At 59.9% G+C, this 15,668-nt stretch overlaps 2 protein-coding genes across 2 annotated transcripts; one reads left to right on the forward strand and one right to left on the reverse strand.

The window, feature by feature from the left end:
* The first annotated feature begins 205 nt into the window (after nucleotides 1-205).
* On the forward strand, nucleotides 206-8,596 carry LOC119094351 (nuclear RNA export factor 1). The gene is made up of 8 exons (XM_037217418.1): nucleotides 206-314; nucleotides 758-954; nucleotides 5,518-5,627; nucleotides 6,002-6,038; nucleotides 6,541-6,652; nucleotides 7,264-7,399; nucleotides 7,732-7,897; nucleotides 8,360-8,596. Exons 1-8 carry the CDS (start codon nucleotides 206-208, stop codon nucleotides 8,594-8,596), a joined length of 1,104 nt encoding a protein of 367 aa, XP_037073313.1.
* Nucleotides 8,597-10,757: 2,161 nt separating this feature from the next.
* LOC119093099 (DPY30 domain-containing protein 1) lies at nucleotides 10,758-12,700 on the reverse strand. The gene is made up of 2 exons (XM_037215991.1): nucleotides 12,222-12,700; nucleotides 10,758-11,973 (listed from the first exon to the last, which is right to left on the reverse strand). Exons 1-2 carry the CDS (start codon nucleotides 12,309-12,311, stop codon nucleotides 11,779-11,781), a joined length of 285 nt encoding a protein of 94 aa, XP_037071886.1. The 5' UTR covers nucleotides 12,312-12,700; the 3' UTR covers nucleotides 10,758-11,778.
* Between the last annotated feature and the right edge of the window lie 2,968 nt (nucleotides 12,701-15,668).

Here is a 15,668-nt window from a genome sequence, read left to right on the forward strand (position 1 = left end):
TATCAGAAGACTTCAGGCCTGTTTTGTCTGCGCATCGTCATCTACGTATGTTTCGTTTCGGGTGTAATGTCTGTTTTGCTACCGGCCGGTTTTGTGTGCCAACCCCCCCCCCCCCTGCGATATCGGCGATGCCGTGACCAGCGGAGGGTGCGGCGGCCGCCCTGACCCCTGCTGCCGCTCGCAGACGAAGCGCTCCGAGCCGCCGATGCTGACCGTGGACGACGGCGTGAAGACAGAGCTACAGCAGGCACTCAGCAACCGCTACACACCGGCCAACCGCACACTGAACCTAGGCCAGTTCCACGCCGACCCCTGTGAGTGTCCGGTGGCCTCCGTAGCCCGGGCGGGGCTCAGTGGCGCTCGGGCTGACACGTGGGGGCGTGGCGCGCACCGTCCGGGGTGGGCTGGCGCGCCGTCCGGGGTGGGCTGGCGCGCCGTCCGGGGCGGGCTGGCGCGCGCCGTCCGGGGCGGGCTGGCGCGCACCGTCCGGAGCGGGCTGGCGGCGCCGTCCGGGTGGCTGGCGCGCACCGTCCGGGGTGGGCTGGCGCGCACGTCCGGGGTGGGCTGGCGCGCGCCGTCCGGGGTGGGCTGGCGCGCGCCGTCCGGGGCGAGGTTGGCACGCATGACCGGAGGGGTGCGGCCTGAGGGTCCGTCGCCACGGACGCCTCGGCTGGCGTCGCTCCGCAAGGCGGCGGAGGACGGGCTGGTGGGACCGGGAGCGACTCCAGCTGGTGACGGGCTGCCGGGATGCCGTCAGATATCCGGGGCAAGGGCCTGTACCTGCCGCTGTCGCGGCAAAACGTGGTCTCCGCCGTCATCGACATCATCGTCGCCAACATCCCCGAGGTGATGGGCATCAACCTGTCCAAGAACAAGCTGACCAGCCTGGTGCCCTTCAAGCCGCTGAAGAACTCCTGCGCCGACCTTAAGGCGCTGGACCTCAGCCACAACTTGGTGAGTCAGTGTGCTGCCGCGTTTGTTTGGCTGGCGAGCTCAAGCCGCGGCCTGCGACCCTTGCGCCAGCCGCGCATGGGCTCCATTGCGATCCACTGGCCTCCATGCGATCTCGTCTTATTGGGGTGGCATTTGCACAGGTCCTCACCCCAATGCATGTGCCACCATATCACTCGACTTGTGCGTTCTTCCAGGATTCCTGTCGTGTGCGTATATGTATCTCGTGCTCGTTGTCCGACGCGTGCATGTGGTGTACGCACTGCGCTTTTCTATCCGGAATGATTGTCCGTCACCCGTCCGGAATTCCCGGTGTATGTGACCGGTGCACGTTTAAGCCACCTCTTTTTGGAGAAAGATAACCTCGTTTGCAATATTGTTTTATCATTCCCTACCCCTTGTTACGGGAGGACATGACTTGCCCCGTTGCGTGTGGTGGAATACGTTGGTTAGGCGTACTAGAAGAAGCGCCTGGTTTTCCGGTGGTCAATACCCCTGACCTGCAACTTGACAAGGATGAGGTGCATTGTGCGCGCGCTGCGCAGCTGTTGAGTTCGATGAAGGTCATTGGATGAGAACCGCCAGGCGCGAAGATGGTCTGTTGGATGATTTTTCACCCGCCCGCGGCTATCTTCGAAACAAGCCGTGATTATTGCTTAGCATAGACCCTGGTCCCGAAGACATCCCGCCAAAACTTTGACAGCGGTAACAAAACCCGACCGAAAATTGCACCATGAAGCGGCTGAAGATTGAATTTGTGTGGTGTGAGTAGTTTTACCTTTCTTACAGTGTTTATTTTATATTTGTTGTATTTTGATCGGCGCCGAACGGTGCCCTCCTCGCGACAGATAGGAGTCGACGGCAGTGTCAGTAGTGACGGCGTACGGGCCGTACCCTGGTCCCCTCTGATACACCGGCGGCGGTCAGTAGCTTGTCGGTGCTTCGCAAGGGGGACGACACAATCATCGGCCAGCTCGGGTGGTGCCCGGGTGCTCTCGCTAGGACCCGGGCCACCCCGCGTCGGCCACACCTGCGGCCGCCGTGGCTATCTTATCGATGAGCAAGGCAGTCTCAGTAGGCGATGGACAAAGTCGAGCATTGGGTGCTTATCGGGCTGGCCGGCAACCCCTTGCGCTGCAGTTGCGATATGTTTTTTACCTCATTCTGGAGTGTACGACGCAAGCGTCTGTACGTGCATGAGCGCAAGGACGCTCGGACCTGGTTGACAGGGTCGAATGTTTGACTTGCACCTGTTGCGGCTCAAGCTGCTGCTGCGTGGGGGAACCCGATGTGGCGTGGCGCACTGGCGACAAGAGCTGCACGGCGGGCCGACGAAGGACGGGTGGGCAGATGTTCTTTGGGGATGTTGGGAAGTGAAAGACAGTGATCATGGGAACCTGTGAGACAGGCCGCCGGCATGATGCAGCCGCTGAGCCGCGGGTCGGTCCGTCTCATTTGCCCTGGCTTTGGGGGACCAGCTTCCCTCTGATGGCGCATTAATGTTGTTTGCGCTCACTTTGTTAGGCGCGGCGAGTGCCTGTACAATGGGCCTTGGTTCGGCGCATGCTTTATCATCCGCATCACAAATGAGATTATGCTTTTTTCGCATAGCACTACCTGTAGCGTATTGATCTGCTGCGAAACCTTGGGGTAAGTGCAGATTCACACGCCTCACTTGCCCGAAGGGAATTGAAATTCATGCTTAATGCTTGAGTTGGTAGGGGCGCAGCTTCAGGAGCAAGGTCTCGGCGTTATGCATTCGTCTGCGATGCGATTGACCGTGTGCGTTAGCTTCATGGACGAGCGTGGCTTTGCGCTCCACAGCCCCAGCTGGCCGTGTGTGGGCCGGCCCTCGGCCTGCCCGGCTGCACCGCACAAAGCTGTGGTGAGGCGTAGCGTTTAGCGGGTACCTCCACCTTGAGTACCTCTTCCGAGTACCTTGTATAATGAAGGTGGGATGTCGTGGGAATAATGGGTCCCGACGCAGAATGCCGAGAAGCCAGGAGGTCAAGGTGTTGGGCATATCAAATATTGTCTTAACGTTTTGAATTGGCATCGTTGCTGCAGGAGATGTTACCGCGTAGCGATATCAACATATGAATGGCAAAGGGCGTACCAATCCTCCGCCTTTGGCTGGCTTGAGTAATCAAATGCGTCGATAAATAAAGCAATGTGCTTGGTCCCGTCTGATACACTAGCAGTGGCCTGCAGCTGCTGGTGCTTCGCAACGGGACGACATAAGTGCCTGCCGGCGAAACCCATGTTCGAGCCCGTTTTTGTAACGTTCTCGGCCGTCGTTTTTGGGCTACAGTTACTGAGAGCTGTGCTCCGTATCAATCATCAGGTGGGCAAGACGCATAATAGCTCAATCGAGCAAGCCGAACTGTCTTCCCCCTCCCCCTTCTAGTAGGTGGCATTGTCCATAGATGTTTAGACTTCAATTTTTGGCTGTGTAAGCCGGCCGATGAATTTTCAGGTGATGACATATCCGTTCCGCTCTCTCTGGTTGTGCGAGCTCGTTTCCTTACATACTTTTCCGGTACTGGTATTGTCCTCATCAGTTGTTTCTGGAGCGTTGTCTCCTCACGTTTTCGTACTTGTGGTTGTCTTCTCACGGTTTCATGCTTGTGGCTGCAATACGGTCCAGAAGTATGCAGAGGTGTCTGTTTTAGTGTGGTATTGATCATTATTACTTTGTGTGATTTTCTGGTAGGTTAGGAAATGGGTACGCAGTATGCGTCGTCGCGTCACCTTATGAAGTGCTGGCGACCACAGTGTTCAATTTCCGGCTCAAAGCGAGGACACCCAGAAATCAAACTGAGACCTCCCACGTGGAGATCCGCGCGTTACCAACGGAGCCTCATGTTTCATTCGCGTTTACGGATCTGGCTATCTTTGGTCGAAGCAGTCGTCAGTCAATGACACAGAAATATTCCCTGGAGCGGTGCAGTGGCGAGGCCAGCAGCTGGAACCCGTCAGCTGTACCCTTGTCCCCTCTGATACAGCGGCGATGGTCTATAATTGCCGCTGCTTCGCAAGGGGACTACACAAACGTATGCTGTTGTGGACAATGTTCTGGTCCGCGCTTTTCGGCTGGGCATCGTCCGTGGCAGCTACAGTAAGTGGTATCTGCGTGTGCTGTACCATCGACCACTGTCGTCAACAGTCAAAAGTATGTCAGAATCGGTGCCTTGGAAACATGGCGTGCCGTTCTCAGTTGGTTGAAGGAGTCCGTGGATGAGTGAAGCCTCTGTGGGACTGGACTTCGGGAAAATTTTTGCCCCTCCCAAAATTGGTGAAAGCGTATCTGTGGCATCTTTCTGATAAAACGCCTCATCAGGTCAGATCTGCCCCCCCGCCCCCCCCCCCCCCGCCCCCCCCCCAGGCCTCACACATTTTCGGGCGTAGTTAAGGTCTGTGCACAATACCATGGTGTTACGTACCAGTCCGGTCCGTGGGAACGGACTATTCCATGCGAGTACAGCGGCGCGCGGTGTGTAACAAGGTCAGGGACCGTCATCAGGTCACCAAACTTGTAAGTACAAGCTGGTTATTCACAGAGGCGTCTATTTTTCCTGTTAAACAATTTTGCCGGGGTGCCGGGATGCTGCCTCGGCAATACGGTCTGGAATTCACTCTCCATGTCCAACTGCTGGCTGTGACGTGTGGCCGTATGCAGTCCTGGACGGACCGTGCACGCCGTGTCATGCCTGGTCCCCTCTGATACACCGGCGGCGGTCAGTAGTCGCCGGTGCTTCGCAAGGGGACGACACAAATGCCTGCCGGCCGTGGACCCCGCTCGGGTCGGCGCCGCGCCACCCTCAGCGGTCCACGTCGGCTACAGTTACCGGGCTGGGCCTTGGAAGGCCTCAGGGTCCTGCGCATGCTGCCACCCCCATGTATGCCCCGTCATCTGCGCTCTGTTATGTAAACATCTGCACGAACAGTGACGGCCTCCTCGGGAACGTGTGCCGTCGCGACCTGCCCTTCAGACGTGGTCGGTGGTCTGGCGGTGGCGAAGTTTGCATTCGTTCGGTATTTGTGCGCATCTGTGCGCATTTTGACGTGCTGTTCCAGCGTGCCGATTGGCGCCGCCTGGTGTGCTGGAACAGCGCGTCAAAGGTCACAGTTAAGAAATCCAGTCTCCGGTCAATCCCGGTTGCTTCGGCATTGGTTCGTTAGCGTGCCAATATGTCAGTGATAGATCCACTATGTCATCGTCCAGTTAAGTGCTGTCATCTGTCCATTTTCGCGCGGACATGCCTGGCAGTGGTTCACCCGTGGCATGGACCGCCGTACTCTGACCTGGACCGATGTATGGGTGGTCGTGTCCTGCTGCTGCTGTGGAATGTGTGACGTCACGTCCTGTCCTGTCGTGCTGTGTGACCGCCGTGTCCTGCCCCGGCTGCCGTATACCGTGCCGGGGTAGCGGTCCGCCGCTCCGGCGTGGTGGCGGACCGCTACCCCGGCACGACGTCGGACCACCGCCCCGGCGCGGTGGCGGACCGCTGCTCGGGTGCGGTGTGTCCGCCGGGTCCGCTGACGCCACTGCCCGGTCCGCCACAGATGGGCACCGTGGGCCTGCTCGACTCGCTGTCGGGGATGCCGCTGGTCGAACTCAACCTGGACGGCAACAAACTGTGCGACGGCTTCACGGAGAAGGCCGACTACATCAGGTACGCCGGCGCGGCCGACCCTCTGGGCGGCGGCGGCCGGCGGGGTGGGGGGGGGGGGGGGACGGCACCGGACCCCGCTGGCCGCGTGCCGCGCGTGTCGGTCGTCGCCGGGATGACGCATGTCGGCTCCATCAGAGCTGACTGGGCGGCCGGTGCGGGGGAGCGGTCAACCTGTGACGGGGCCTGGCGCTGCAGCGGGCCGAGCTCGCGATGCATGTGCCGCGCGCGGCTCACCGGCACCCCGAAGGGTAGGGCGCGTCGCGGGCGGGCCGGGGGCGGGGGGTGTCTGGCTCGCCGTGTCTGACGCTGGCGATAACCCGTGCCGTCCGAGTCTGACCGCAGGATTCCACAACCGAAGCGCCTCTGTTCCTCAGCGCCGTGCGGAAGCGCTTCCCCAAGATCGTCCTGCTGGTAAGACCCCGCGGAGGTCGGCCGCGGTGATGGCCGGGATCTGGGTTGTGCGTATGCGCTCGACACGGGCTTTTGTGTGCTGTCGCGGCGGGCGCGCGGCTTGTCAAAGATACGCGAAGTCTTGGTGTCGAGTCCATCGGCACTTTCCTCCAACTAAAATGCGTCATATTTGTTGGCATATGTCCGTATGGTTTGTGGTTACCGTCTGGGGCTGACGGTTCCGTTGCCACCAAGTTGTTTATGTCGTCACCGCTCCCTCCGGCAGCCATGTTCATTTGTGCCAGGCTTCCAATCTGACGATTGCACTACTGCCGGATGGTGCTCGTCGCACCCCTGCCTGTACTAACTGTCCCCGTCTCCTATTTGGCCTCGCCGGAGGCGGCACACCGGTCAGCCGACGCTGAGACGGTGAGCGCCCCGGCGTCGCGCGCGCCCCACCCCACCGCCGCCCCCGCTGGCTGGCTGCGTGTGTGACCCGGCGTGACCCGGCGCTCGGCCGCAGGACAACGTGGAGCTGCCTCCGCCGATCGAGTTTGACGTGGAGGACGACAGCGTGGCGGCCAAGAAGTTGCCCGAGTCGAAGAGCTCGTTCTTCTGCGGCTCGCAACCGCGCGGTGAGTGCTGGCCGCCGGGGCGGAGCGCGGCGCCAGGAGCCTTCTGAAGCCGAGGCTGGGCCAGCGACCGGGGCGCCGCGCCTGTTCGGCTGCGGCTGCCGACCCCTGGCTGCTGCCTACCGGCTGCTGTCGTGGCTCGGCTGGTGTCGGTGTGGTTTAGCTGTGGTCTGTTTTTTGGGTGCCGTCAGCGGCGGCTGCCGAACCCCGGCTACTGCCTACCGACTGCTGTCGTGGGCTAGCTGGTGTCGGTGTGTTTTAGCTGTGGCCGGTTCTCTGGTTGCCGCGAGCTGTTTGTCTGTGCTCGGTAGGGATTCAGTTTTAGCTGTGTCGGTCCTACGTGTGCTTGATCTTATCGTTTATTTGTTTATTTATTTATTGGCACGTAGCCAACCTGTGGTCGGCTCCGCGCGCGCCCTGTAGTGGTTGTGCTGATGTATCAGTGAGAGACTGAAACACGATGAGAACCGCCACGGTGAGACCGAGCAGTGAGAGTGTTAAGTTTGTGTGTGTATGTGTGGACGGAGACCGCGCCCCGTGCGCCATTGTCCTCGTGCCTGGTGCGCCTCTGACCGCCCCGACGTCTAACTGCATTGTCCGCCCCCATGCCGCAGACATCGCGCTCATGTTCCTGAAGCAGTACTTCGACGTGTTCGACGCTGACAAGCGGGACGCCCTGATGGACGCGTACCACGAGCGGTGCCGCTTCAGCCTCAGCGTGTCGCTGCCGCCGCGCAACAGCTCCGACAGGTGCCAGGGGAGGGCGGGTCGCCCGCTGGCTGTGACCGGGCGGCGCGGGGCGAGGGCAGTGTCCGACGGGCCACGGCGCGCGGCACGCCAGATGGTCATGTGGACGCGGGGGGTGGGCGGGGGCGAGACAAGCCTTTGGCGCGCGATGCGACGCCCGGCGCAAGCGTCACATGAGAGCTCAGGAAGTTAATTTGTGTTCATTTGCGTTGCGTTCGTTTTGTCCGATTCAGCCCGTCGCTGCGAATGCCTTTCGCTGCACTCGGATGCCATGCGCGGATGCGTCGGGTGGAATCGCCAGCCTGTTGTGGTCCGCTGACGCCGATTCCTGGCAGGCTGCACACCTGGATGTCGGACAGCCGGAACCTGCAGCGCACGGCGCGCGAACGGCAGGCGGCACTGCTGCGCTCCGGCAAGCTGGAGGTGCTCGGCGCGCTGGCCCGCCTGCCCAAGACGCAGCACGACTCCAACTCGTTCACCGTCGACGTGCCCGTGGCGAACGTGAGTGACGGAGCTCGGGCTGCGGCGGCCGGGGTAGCGGCGCGGCTGGAAGCCGTCCTGTGCCGGCCGGCGTTGGGCTGCGCAGGGCTGCGGCGACTCTGTCGGACTGCTGGTGTGGACGGTCCTCCCAGTCGCTGCCGTCGGCTGTCGGCCGTGGCAGCTGTCGTGAACCCCCGGCGGCTACCTGGCGCTGACGGCGGTCGCGCCCCGCTGCTGCGTGCCCCGAGACCACTGTCCGCTGGTAGTGACCGGTCCGTCACGTGGTGACGACGCGTCTGCCCAGCTTTCCGCCGGGACGGTCCCTGCGGGAGGGGAGGGGGCGGGGGGAGAGTACACTTCACGCTTCGCCTTCCCGCTGCGGGTCATGAATGCATACAGCACCGGCGCGAACGGAAGTAGCTGAGCGGCAGATGAGCCGCGGGGTGCAGCGTCGCTCGTCTGACCAGCCGCTCGCGGCCGCAGGAGCGTCTGATGCAGATCAGTGTGTGCGGCGTGCTGAAGGAGCGCGAGGAGCGGCACACGCCCGTGCGCGCCTTCTCGCGCGTGTTCGTCATCGTGCCGCACGGCCAGGGGTTCTGCGTCATCAACGAGATGCTGGTCGTCACGCCGGCCACCACGGAGCAGATCAAGGTGGGGGCGGACCGCCACGCGGTGGCGCAGCGGGATGGAGCACTCTGGGCCGCTGGTGCGCACTGCTGAACTAGGTTGGAGGGTGGCGAGGAGTGTGGTACGAGTGCAGAGAGGCAAGCCGGGCTGGGTGTTCTGAATGTGTTTCGTCGTCATTTTTCGTTCACTGCTAGGCACGGTCCCGTACTTTCTGTATTAGGCGACGCGGATCCGAATCAAAGGCGTCCCCAATCCCCGTCGTTTTGATGAAGGAAGTCCTCGCAGAGCAGCAGCAAGTACGGGCGGTCCTCGAAACCTCGATGCATTTACGCACCACGGCGTGCTGCAGTCGCGACACGCCCACGTGGCTCACCGCAGCGCCTCTCCCCACCGCAGGCGGCGTTCAAGCCGTCGGCGCCGACGCCGTCGCCGTCGCCGATCCCGCACGTGCAGGCGGTGCCGGGCGCGGCGACCGGGGTCGGGGCGCCGGCCGCCGCCGCGCCGATCACCGACGACGTGCGCCGTCGCATGGCCGAGCAGCTGACCGCCGTCTCCGGCATGAACGTCGCCTGGTCCGTCAAGTGAGTGTTATCGGCGGCGGCGCAGGAGGAGCGGCGTCGGTCGGGCGTCGGGCGAGCATCGGATCCGGTCCCGCCAGGCCGGCCGGGCTCCGGCGCCGGTTACCGACGGCCTCGTCAGACGAACGGACCGCGCGGTCAGGGCGGGCCTGTGTGTCGCCCGCTGCAGGGTGTGAGGGGAGCGGGAAGGGTCGGATTCCCGTCAGCGAGTCAGTCTGATTTCTCAGCAGCCATTGCCAGCTCTGCAGGCTGCGGCCGGCAGCGGGTGCGGCCCCGGTAGCATGCGCTACCCTCGCCTGTCCACTGACGCCGTCCGCCCTCTCGCACCGCAGGTGCCTCGAGGAGAATGCCTACAACTACGAGCGCGCCGTCCAGGTGTTCGCCCAGCTGAAGCAGGAGAACAAGGTGCCGCCCGAGGCGTTCCTGCCCGCCTGAGCGGCGCGGGCCGTGCCGAGACCGTGGCGTCGGGGTCCTCCGCCGGGTCCGCCGTGTGGTCTGCTGTGACGCCTGCGGACCCTGGACCTACTGCGTGGCCGTGTCAGGGTCCGCCGTGCGACCACCAGACCCAGCTGTGAGCCTCGGGCCGCCGCTGGACACCGAGGCTTTCTGCTGGTGCTGGCCGGTTCGCCGGGCGTTACGGGGTGCCGCTTATCCGCCGACGCCTTCCTCGCTGATGAGACCGGCCGGTCGGCAGGGAACTGGAGCGAGCCCCGAGAAGCGGCTGTCAAGTGCCTGTGACTATTTGTCCGGAGGAGGACCGCGCGCGGGAAGAGGGAAGTGTGGAAGGGTGGGCACGTCGAGGGAGCGGGTGGGATAGGGAGGAACGTAGAGATTTGAAGTGCGGTGAACGGACCTTGTGGCCCAATAGCTGCACTCTGGTGCAGAGCGGGCTATCTGTTGGCGTGTTTTATGTGAACTGCGTGTAGAGTGACTGGCATGGTAGTTTTCGTTGCAGTAGCTTTTAGCGTAAGTATTGTGCCTGTTGCGTTTTAATTTACTTTTGGTGGCATGCCTTTCAGTTCACACCCGTTCGGTACGTCTCCCGGTGCCTGTACATTTGTACATTGTTCGTGGACGGAGGCGCTCCACGTTTGAAAGTTCGCATTTCGCCGCGCGTGCATGCGACTGTCTGTGCCCCAAGCCGTCAGCCGCTGCGGGGACTCTCGGCCACTAAATTGCCGCGCGGCCGGCTCTGGTGCGCGCTGGCGCCGTCGGCGCTGCCGCGGTCCGTCCATGGTCCCTGGACTCCGAGACTGGGGCAGCCGTGAGGGCCGGCCAGAGGGGCGGCCGGTCCGGGCTGGGCCGGACGGAGGGGGCCGGCCCGCCCGACAGACGGCAGAGGCCGGCGGAGGAGCACCGGCAGCCGGGCCGCTGAGAGCGGGCGCCGCCGGACGCGAGGCTGGCCCGGCGGACGCGCCGCTGCGGCCGGTGCTGGGCCGGGCTACGGCAGCTGGGCAGCCTGTACGGCGGGAGGCCGGCTGACAGGCGGCGCCACCGCCGCCGCCGGCTTGCTGAGGGACGGAAGCGGTGCGCCGACATGTCGGACGCTAAACTGGGGACGGACACCCGGTAATGCGTCTGTCGGCTCGACGGCACAGACATTCGCAGGCACGCGCGGCTCGTGTTTGATGGTTTGTGTGTGGGTGTAGGTGAAGGGGGGGGGGAGGGGGGTAGCCATGTGTGTGTGCGGTTTGATTTGTCCGCCTACCACCGGTGATAGGCACGCACCTGGTGTGGCGCGTGTCTGGCCACTGCCACGCCCTCCGGACGGAATAATTGTGGCCTTGGTGACCAGCTTGCTGGCCGCAGACCCCCGTGTGGCCGACGCCAACAAAGCGGTCACGCCGCCCACCGCCGGCTCGCCGTCGCGCCACGGCATTCGCTGCGGCCGCCGCGGGTCAGCGGCGGTGCCGACTCGACCCGCTGCCGACTCTCGGTCCTTGAGGCATCACACTAACGCGACAGGACGAGATCCGGGGCTCGCCTCGTGTTACGATTGCCGTGCCGTGAGATTTCACGACTTTCGAAATCGAAATTACCAAATCTGATCCCGGCCTGCATTGCCCGCCGGTTGAGCCGGTCGACGTGACTGTGGGCAGGTGCAGGGGGGAGGGGGAGCGGAGGACGCTCAAACGTCCTGGCCGTGTGAGCCCGGCGGGTGTATCACATTCCTGCCAGAGACGGGCTGGGCCGCCGTGCTCACGAACTGGTGCTCGGCCCTAGGCTGCGCGATGGTGTGGAGCACATTTCCGTGTGTAAGGACAGTCGTGCTTATTACTTTAGCATTTCGTGACTGGCTTGCGACCGCTTACACTTCGGGTTTTTTCTTGAATGATCTTGTATTTGTGGGCGAAAACAAAGTTTCTGTGTTAATGTATTGGGGGGAGGGGTTATCGTCTAAGTATGTATGGGCTCCTGTTCAGACAAAAATGAAATCGATACTGCTTTGAGCATTTTGTGTCGGCCGCTGTAACAGCTAACTACAATTACTACAACTACAACAACTACAGCTGTCTGCATGTATGAAAATGTTTCACCAGTGGTTCGGGACCCTGGGAGTCTCGACCCGGACAATGTACTTTGAAACGGTGCGTGAAACAGACCTCGTGTTTCCCTGAGCAAGGCGCCGACCGGTCAGCTCCGCTTCGGTGGCGTGCGGCGCAGCTGACCGACCTGCCTGGGGGATGGGGGAGCGGTCTAGCAGCCCGCTTCGCCGTCGGCGATGGCCTGCCGCAGCAGCGCCGTATACTCGTACTGCGCTAGCCGCTGCTCCTCCTCCACGCGCTGCATCTCGGCCAGCTCCAGGTCCAGCTGCTCCTGCGTGAAGTGTCGGAAGCGCAGCAGCCACTGCGCCAGGAACTGGATCGGGTCGCTGGGCCTCTTGCGGCACACCTGTGGCGGGCGGGCGCGGCCGGTCAGGCGACGAATGGGAGCGTGGGTTTGGGTGTCGCGGGCGCCTGCCACGCCCGCTCTGGGCGTGAGGTCGGTTTTCCGCACGAGGACGGCACGCGCGCACTCGTCCGCGTCTCCGCCGCGTCAGGCAGCGCTCATCGCGCGTCGTACACGCAAGTCAGCACTCCGTAGCTGATCGGTGATGGGAGCTATGCTGGGGCCAGGACTGAGAACGTGGTTCTACTGACCTCTGCTAGGCCGCACGTCAGAGCAGTCCCGAGCTTCTCACGCAGGTAGCGCGACTCGTCTCCCAGAACGGAGGCTGATTCTAGTGGCATCCTCAAGAACTAAAGTCGACAGACAATCCGGCGTTTGGTGTGGATGGTGCGGCTGTTCAGCACGTTTCAGCGGGCCGCCGTGGCACGAAACAGATAAAAGCACCGTTATCGCGTTCTCTTGGTTGAGGCGAAGAAACTATGGATTGAAATATATTCCAAGGCTGGGTGCCAATACTGAGTGGGATGTATGTAACTAGCAACTGTGGCTTTCTAGACGGGCCTGGTTTGAGTAAAACATCACCGTTTCATGTAAGTCTGGCGCAATTCGCTCAATAGTTCAGAAGGATTCGCGCACCGTCCCAACGTTCACTGGTGATAAGTTCGATCAGTCACAAAAGTGAATCGGCTGTATAATGTTCACTGCGTTTGATCCGTTCTGCTTTAGTTGAATGGTACTTGAAATTTCGTCGGTGTCACGTTGTGTTCAGTAAGAGAACTCGCGTGTGGCAGAAAAATTTGAAGAGTGGAAAGGCTTAGATGGCCATGGCTCCTCTGCCAGCATCCGGCTGCTGCCCTGCTAAACTAGCCCAAATTTCTGGGTTTAGATGTTTGCATCCTGCTCCCTATGACGTTCCGTCCACACTGACGTTGGCCCGAATGACATTCATGCAATTACCGGATGTGATACTGTTCGGCTGTTCCGTGTGCGCGGATCGCAGCAGCCGTGTCCGCCGGCAGCAACATGCCGTTCCTCTCCCATTACGACCGCAAACGCTCTGGTGTCCTCGGAATGTTGTCGCCCAGCCGAACATGGGCCCTTGAGCCCGGCAGCGCGATGCCATCCAGTGGACACGCGTATAGGCGAGGTCAAGCATTCAAGGCGAGAGATCACGCATGGTTCTCAGTCTGAGGATAAACTCTTCTATGTGTGGAGAAGTGTCTTTAAACGCCTGTTGACATCAATTCGTGCGTGTACAACGGTCTGGGCGTATATTCCACCAGTGCTATTTTGAGATTGATGATAGGAACGGATTAGTATTTACAGCGCCGCGAGCTGATGCTGGAATCTGGTGGTGGAACTAAAAGACTGCATGAATAATCTCTATATTCCTGTTGTAACTATCAGTCTGTCAGGGGACATCCTAAAACCTCTGGGTGAAACCGTAATCTCAGGCTGATCTATTGATGGTACAAATTGCTTCTGAAACACTTTCGGAAGCATTATTTAACGTCAGCCGTTCACGCGCACCCGGCGCCCACCGCTTGACGTAATTTGCAGCGGCCAACGCCGTTCGGTTTTACGGAGACTGCATCCAGCTCTTGCTGTTCTTGCTCCTAAGATGCAAGTGCGCAGGTTCAAAACCTGTTCGTAGTTTGTTGCGTTGATCGAGCCTGCAAGAGAGTGGACATCCGCAATCGAACGTGGATTAGCTCTGTCATTTTAGACCAAGTTTTGATCCACCCTTGAACACTTATGAGACCGCTGACCTTTTTCCGGGAGGTGGGCCCGTCCGTATATAGAACAATAGGAACTATACTATCGTTCTCGGCAGAGGACTGATGACTATTTCGTCCCACCGCGGTTTGCCTACCGGCTGCTATCCTGGCAGCACAGGGTAGGGTCCCCCGGTCAATCATGAGGCCCTTAATAGGGGTATACAACATACCTTAGACCCCTTTCTGACGTGAGAGGTCCTCTGACCCGGACAGCTGGCCCCGGATCAACGCACGAGCCCTCATTGACGCAGGAAAGTTCCTTGTCGTCGTAGGTAGTCCAATAATTGGCACCAGTTCCACCAGTCCCAGTTCCAGTTCCAGTTTCATTTAGTTCCAGTTTGGCTTAACGGTTTTTTTTTGTTGAAATAGGATAGACGGTATCCCGTTCGGCACTGGGGCCTTGACTGACACAGGGCCCTTCCATTGTCTCATTGTGGACTCCATCACACGTTCTCACCTAATATTTTATTGTTAGAGGGTCTCGACCAACGCAAGAGGCCAAGGGCGCAGTCACAGCCATGGCAATGGGGGGGGGGGGGGGGGGGGCACAGGGTTGACAAAGGGCCCCTGACAGTGAAAGCCCCCCCCCCCCCCCCAAAAAAAAATCGCCGGACATGACCCATTTGCTATTAAGGACATGTTTTTCTTACACACACACGCACGCACGCACGCACGCACCGCGCAGCGTCGGTTTCCCAGACGCGCAGTGGTTAATGCAGGCGCGTGAACCACTACACCATCGGCGTCCGGCGCGCAGAACGTTCAAATGTTTCGATGGTGTTTGTTTCAAGCTCGCTTCTGCAAAATGATGAACCTTGTCAGGGAAACACGGGATAGTCTTGCGCTTTTTGGACCTATTTCGACCCTCTACATTCAGTACTAATGAGACAGACCTTTTTCCGGTTAAGGGTCTCGATTGGGCACAACACTACGGGACAGACTGTTGTTTCTGATCAAGAGCTGGAGGGTCATTTTGCCCCAGTGGTGGAATGTGTCTTTCGGAAGTTTTTTTGTCTCCATTTCCAGTGTCTTTTCCAAAAAGCGTCACCGACGAAATTTGGAACCGTCTAAGTGGTGACCAGGATCCACATATTTCAGGAAGCATTGCAATGGAACTCTAACTACGATAAACCACAAAAACAAAGACAAAATAAATGAAATGCGGCACAGCCACCGAACATTCTCGTTTCGGGAGTTCATTTGCAGCAAAGTATCGTTTACTGGCCATCAAACCCTGAATGATGGCTGAGACTACACTAATAAAATCATCTTATAAAGACATAGTTGACATAACCAACCTAGAGGCGTTTAGCTTCCTTTCCATTTGAGAGGACGGGGTTTGTGCCTTCGAACCATTTATGAAAGCTCCTATTGTTGGGTAGCATTTTCATCCATTATGTTTACTACTCATAACTTTTGGGTTTACTGATCAAAGTGCATTTCGGAGGAAGGCACGGCAATTTTTTCTTCTGCACCCTCCTCCCCCTCCCTCTCTCACCCCTACGTATTTAGAAAAACTGCATCCCTTTAGCCCTACCTTGCTCGATAAAATGGCTCTACAAGAGCCTGGAGACAACATTACTTTTGGTTTTGTCACGCCATCGTACAATCAGCTGGAAGCGTTGGCAGCCTTCACTATGGGCATAATCGCTACCGGTGCAGAACTCGCCCTTCGCAACATGATCCCAACTATTTAGATCAAAACCCACGCAATTTTGTATCAACGGATGCAAACAACATATTTAGAAACCCCTAACATCTTCATTTATGCAATATGACGAGAATTAAAAGCGTTTCATCTCACGCGTGTCCACCCATCAGCACGCTAACTCTGAGGTGCAACAGGTAATGTGAGAGGTCTACACCAGCGATACTCGGCCTCCTGTCTCAAAGCCGCTGTTCCTCTCAGCAGCAGGAAGC

This window comes from Pollicipes pollicipes, unplaced genomic scaffold (genome assembly GCF_011947565.3).
Source record: "Pollicipes pollicipes isolate AB1234 unplaced genomic scaffold, Ppol_2.1 Scaffold_4002;HRSCAF=4701_pilon_pilon_pilon, whole genome shotgun sequence".
NCBI lineage: Eukaryota > Metazoa > Arthropoda > Thecostraca > Pollicipedomorpha > Pollicipedidae > Pollicipes > Pollicipes pollicipes.

Excerpts from the sequence above, each read along its gene's own strand:
- LOC119094351 (XM_037217418.1), top strand. The coding sequence starts at position 206 with ATGCTGACCGTGGACGACGGCGTGAAGACAGAGCTACAGCAGGCACTC. Across the intron at positions 955-5,517 it reads TGGACCTCAGCCACAACTTG|ATGGGCACCGTGGGCCTGCT; the intron begins GTGAGTCAGTGT and ends GGTCCGCCACAG. Across the intron at positions 7,400-7,731 it reads CCGCGCAACAGCTCCGACAG|GCTGCACACCTGGATGTCGG; the intron begins GTGCCAGGGGAG and ends GATTCCTGGCAG.
- LOC119093099 (XM_037215991.1), bottom strand. The coding sequence starts at position 12,311 with ATGCCACTAGAATCAGCCTCCGTTCTGGGAGACGAGTCGCGCTACCTG. Across the intron at positions 11,974-12,221 it reads TGACGTGCGGCCTAGCAGAG|GTGTGCCGCAAGAGGCCCAG; the intron begins GTCAGTAGAACC and ends CGCCCGCCACAG.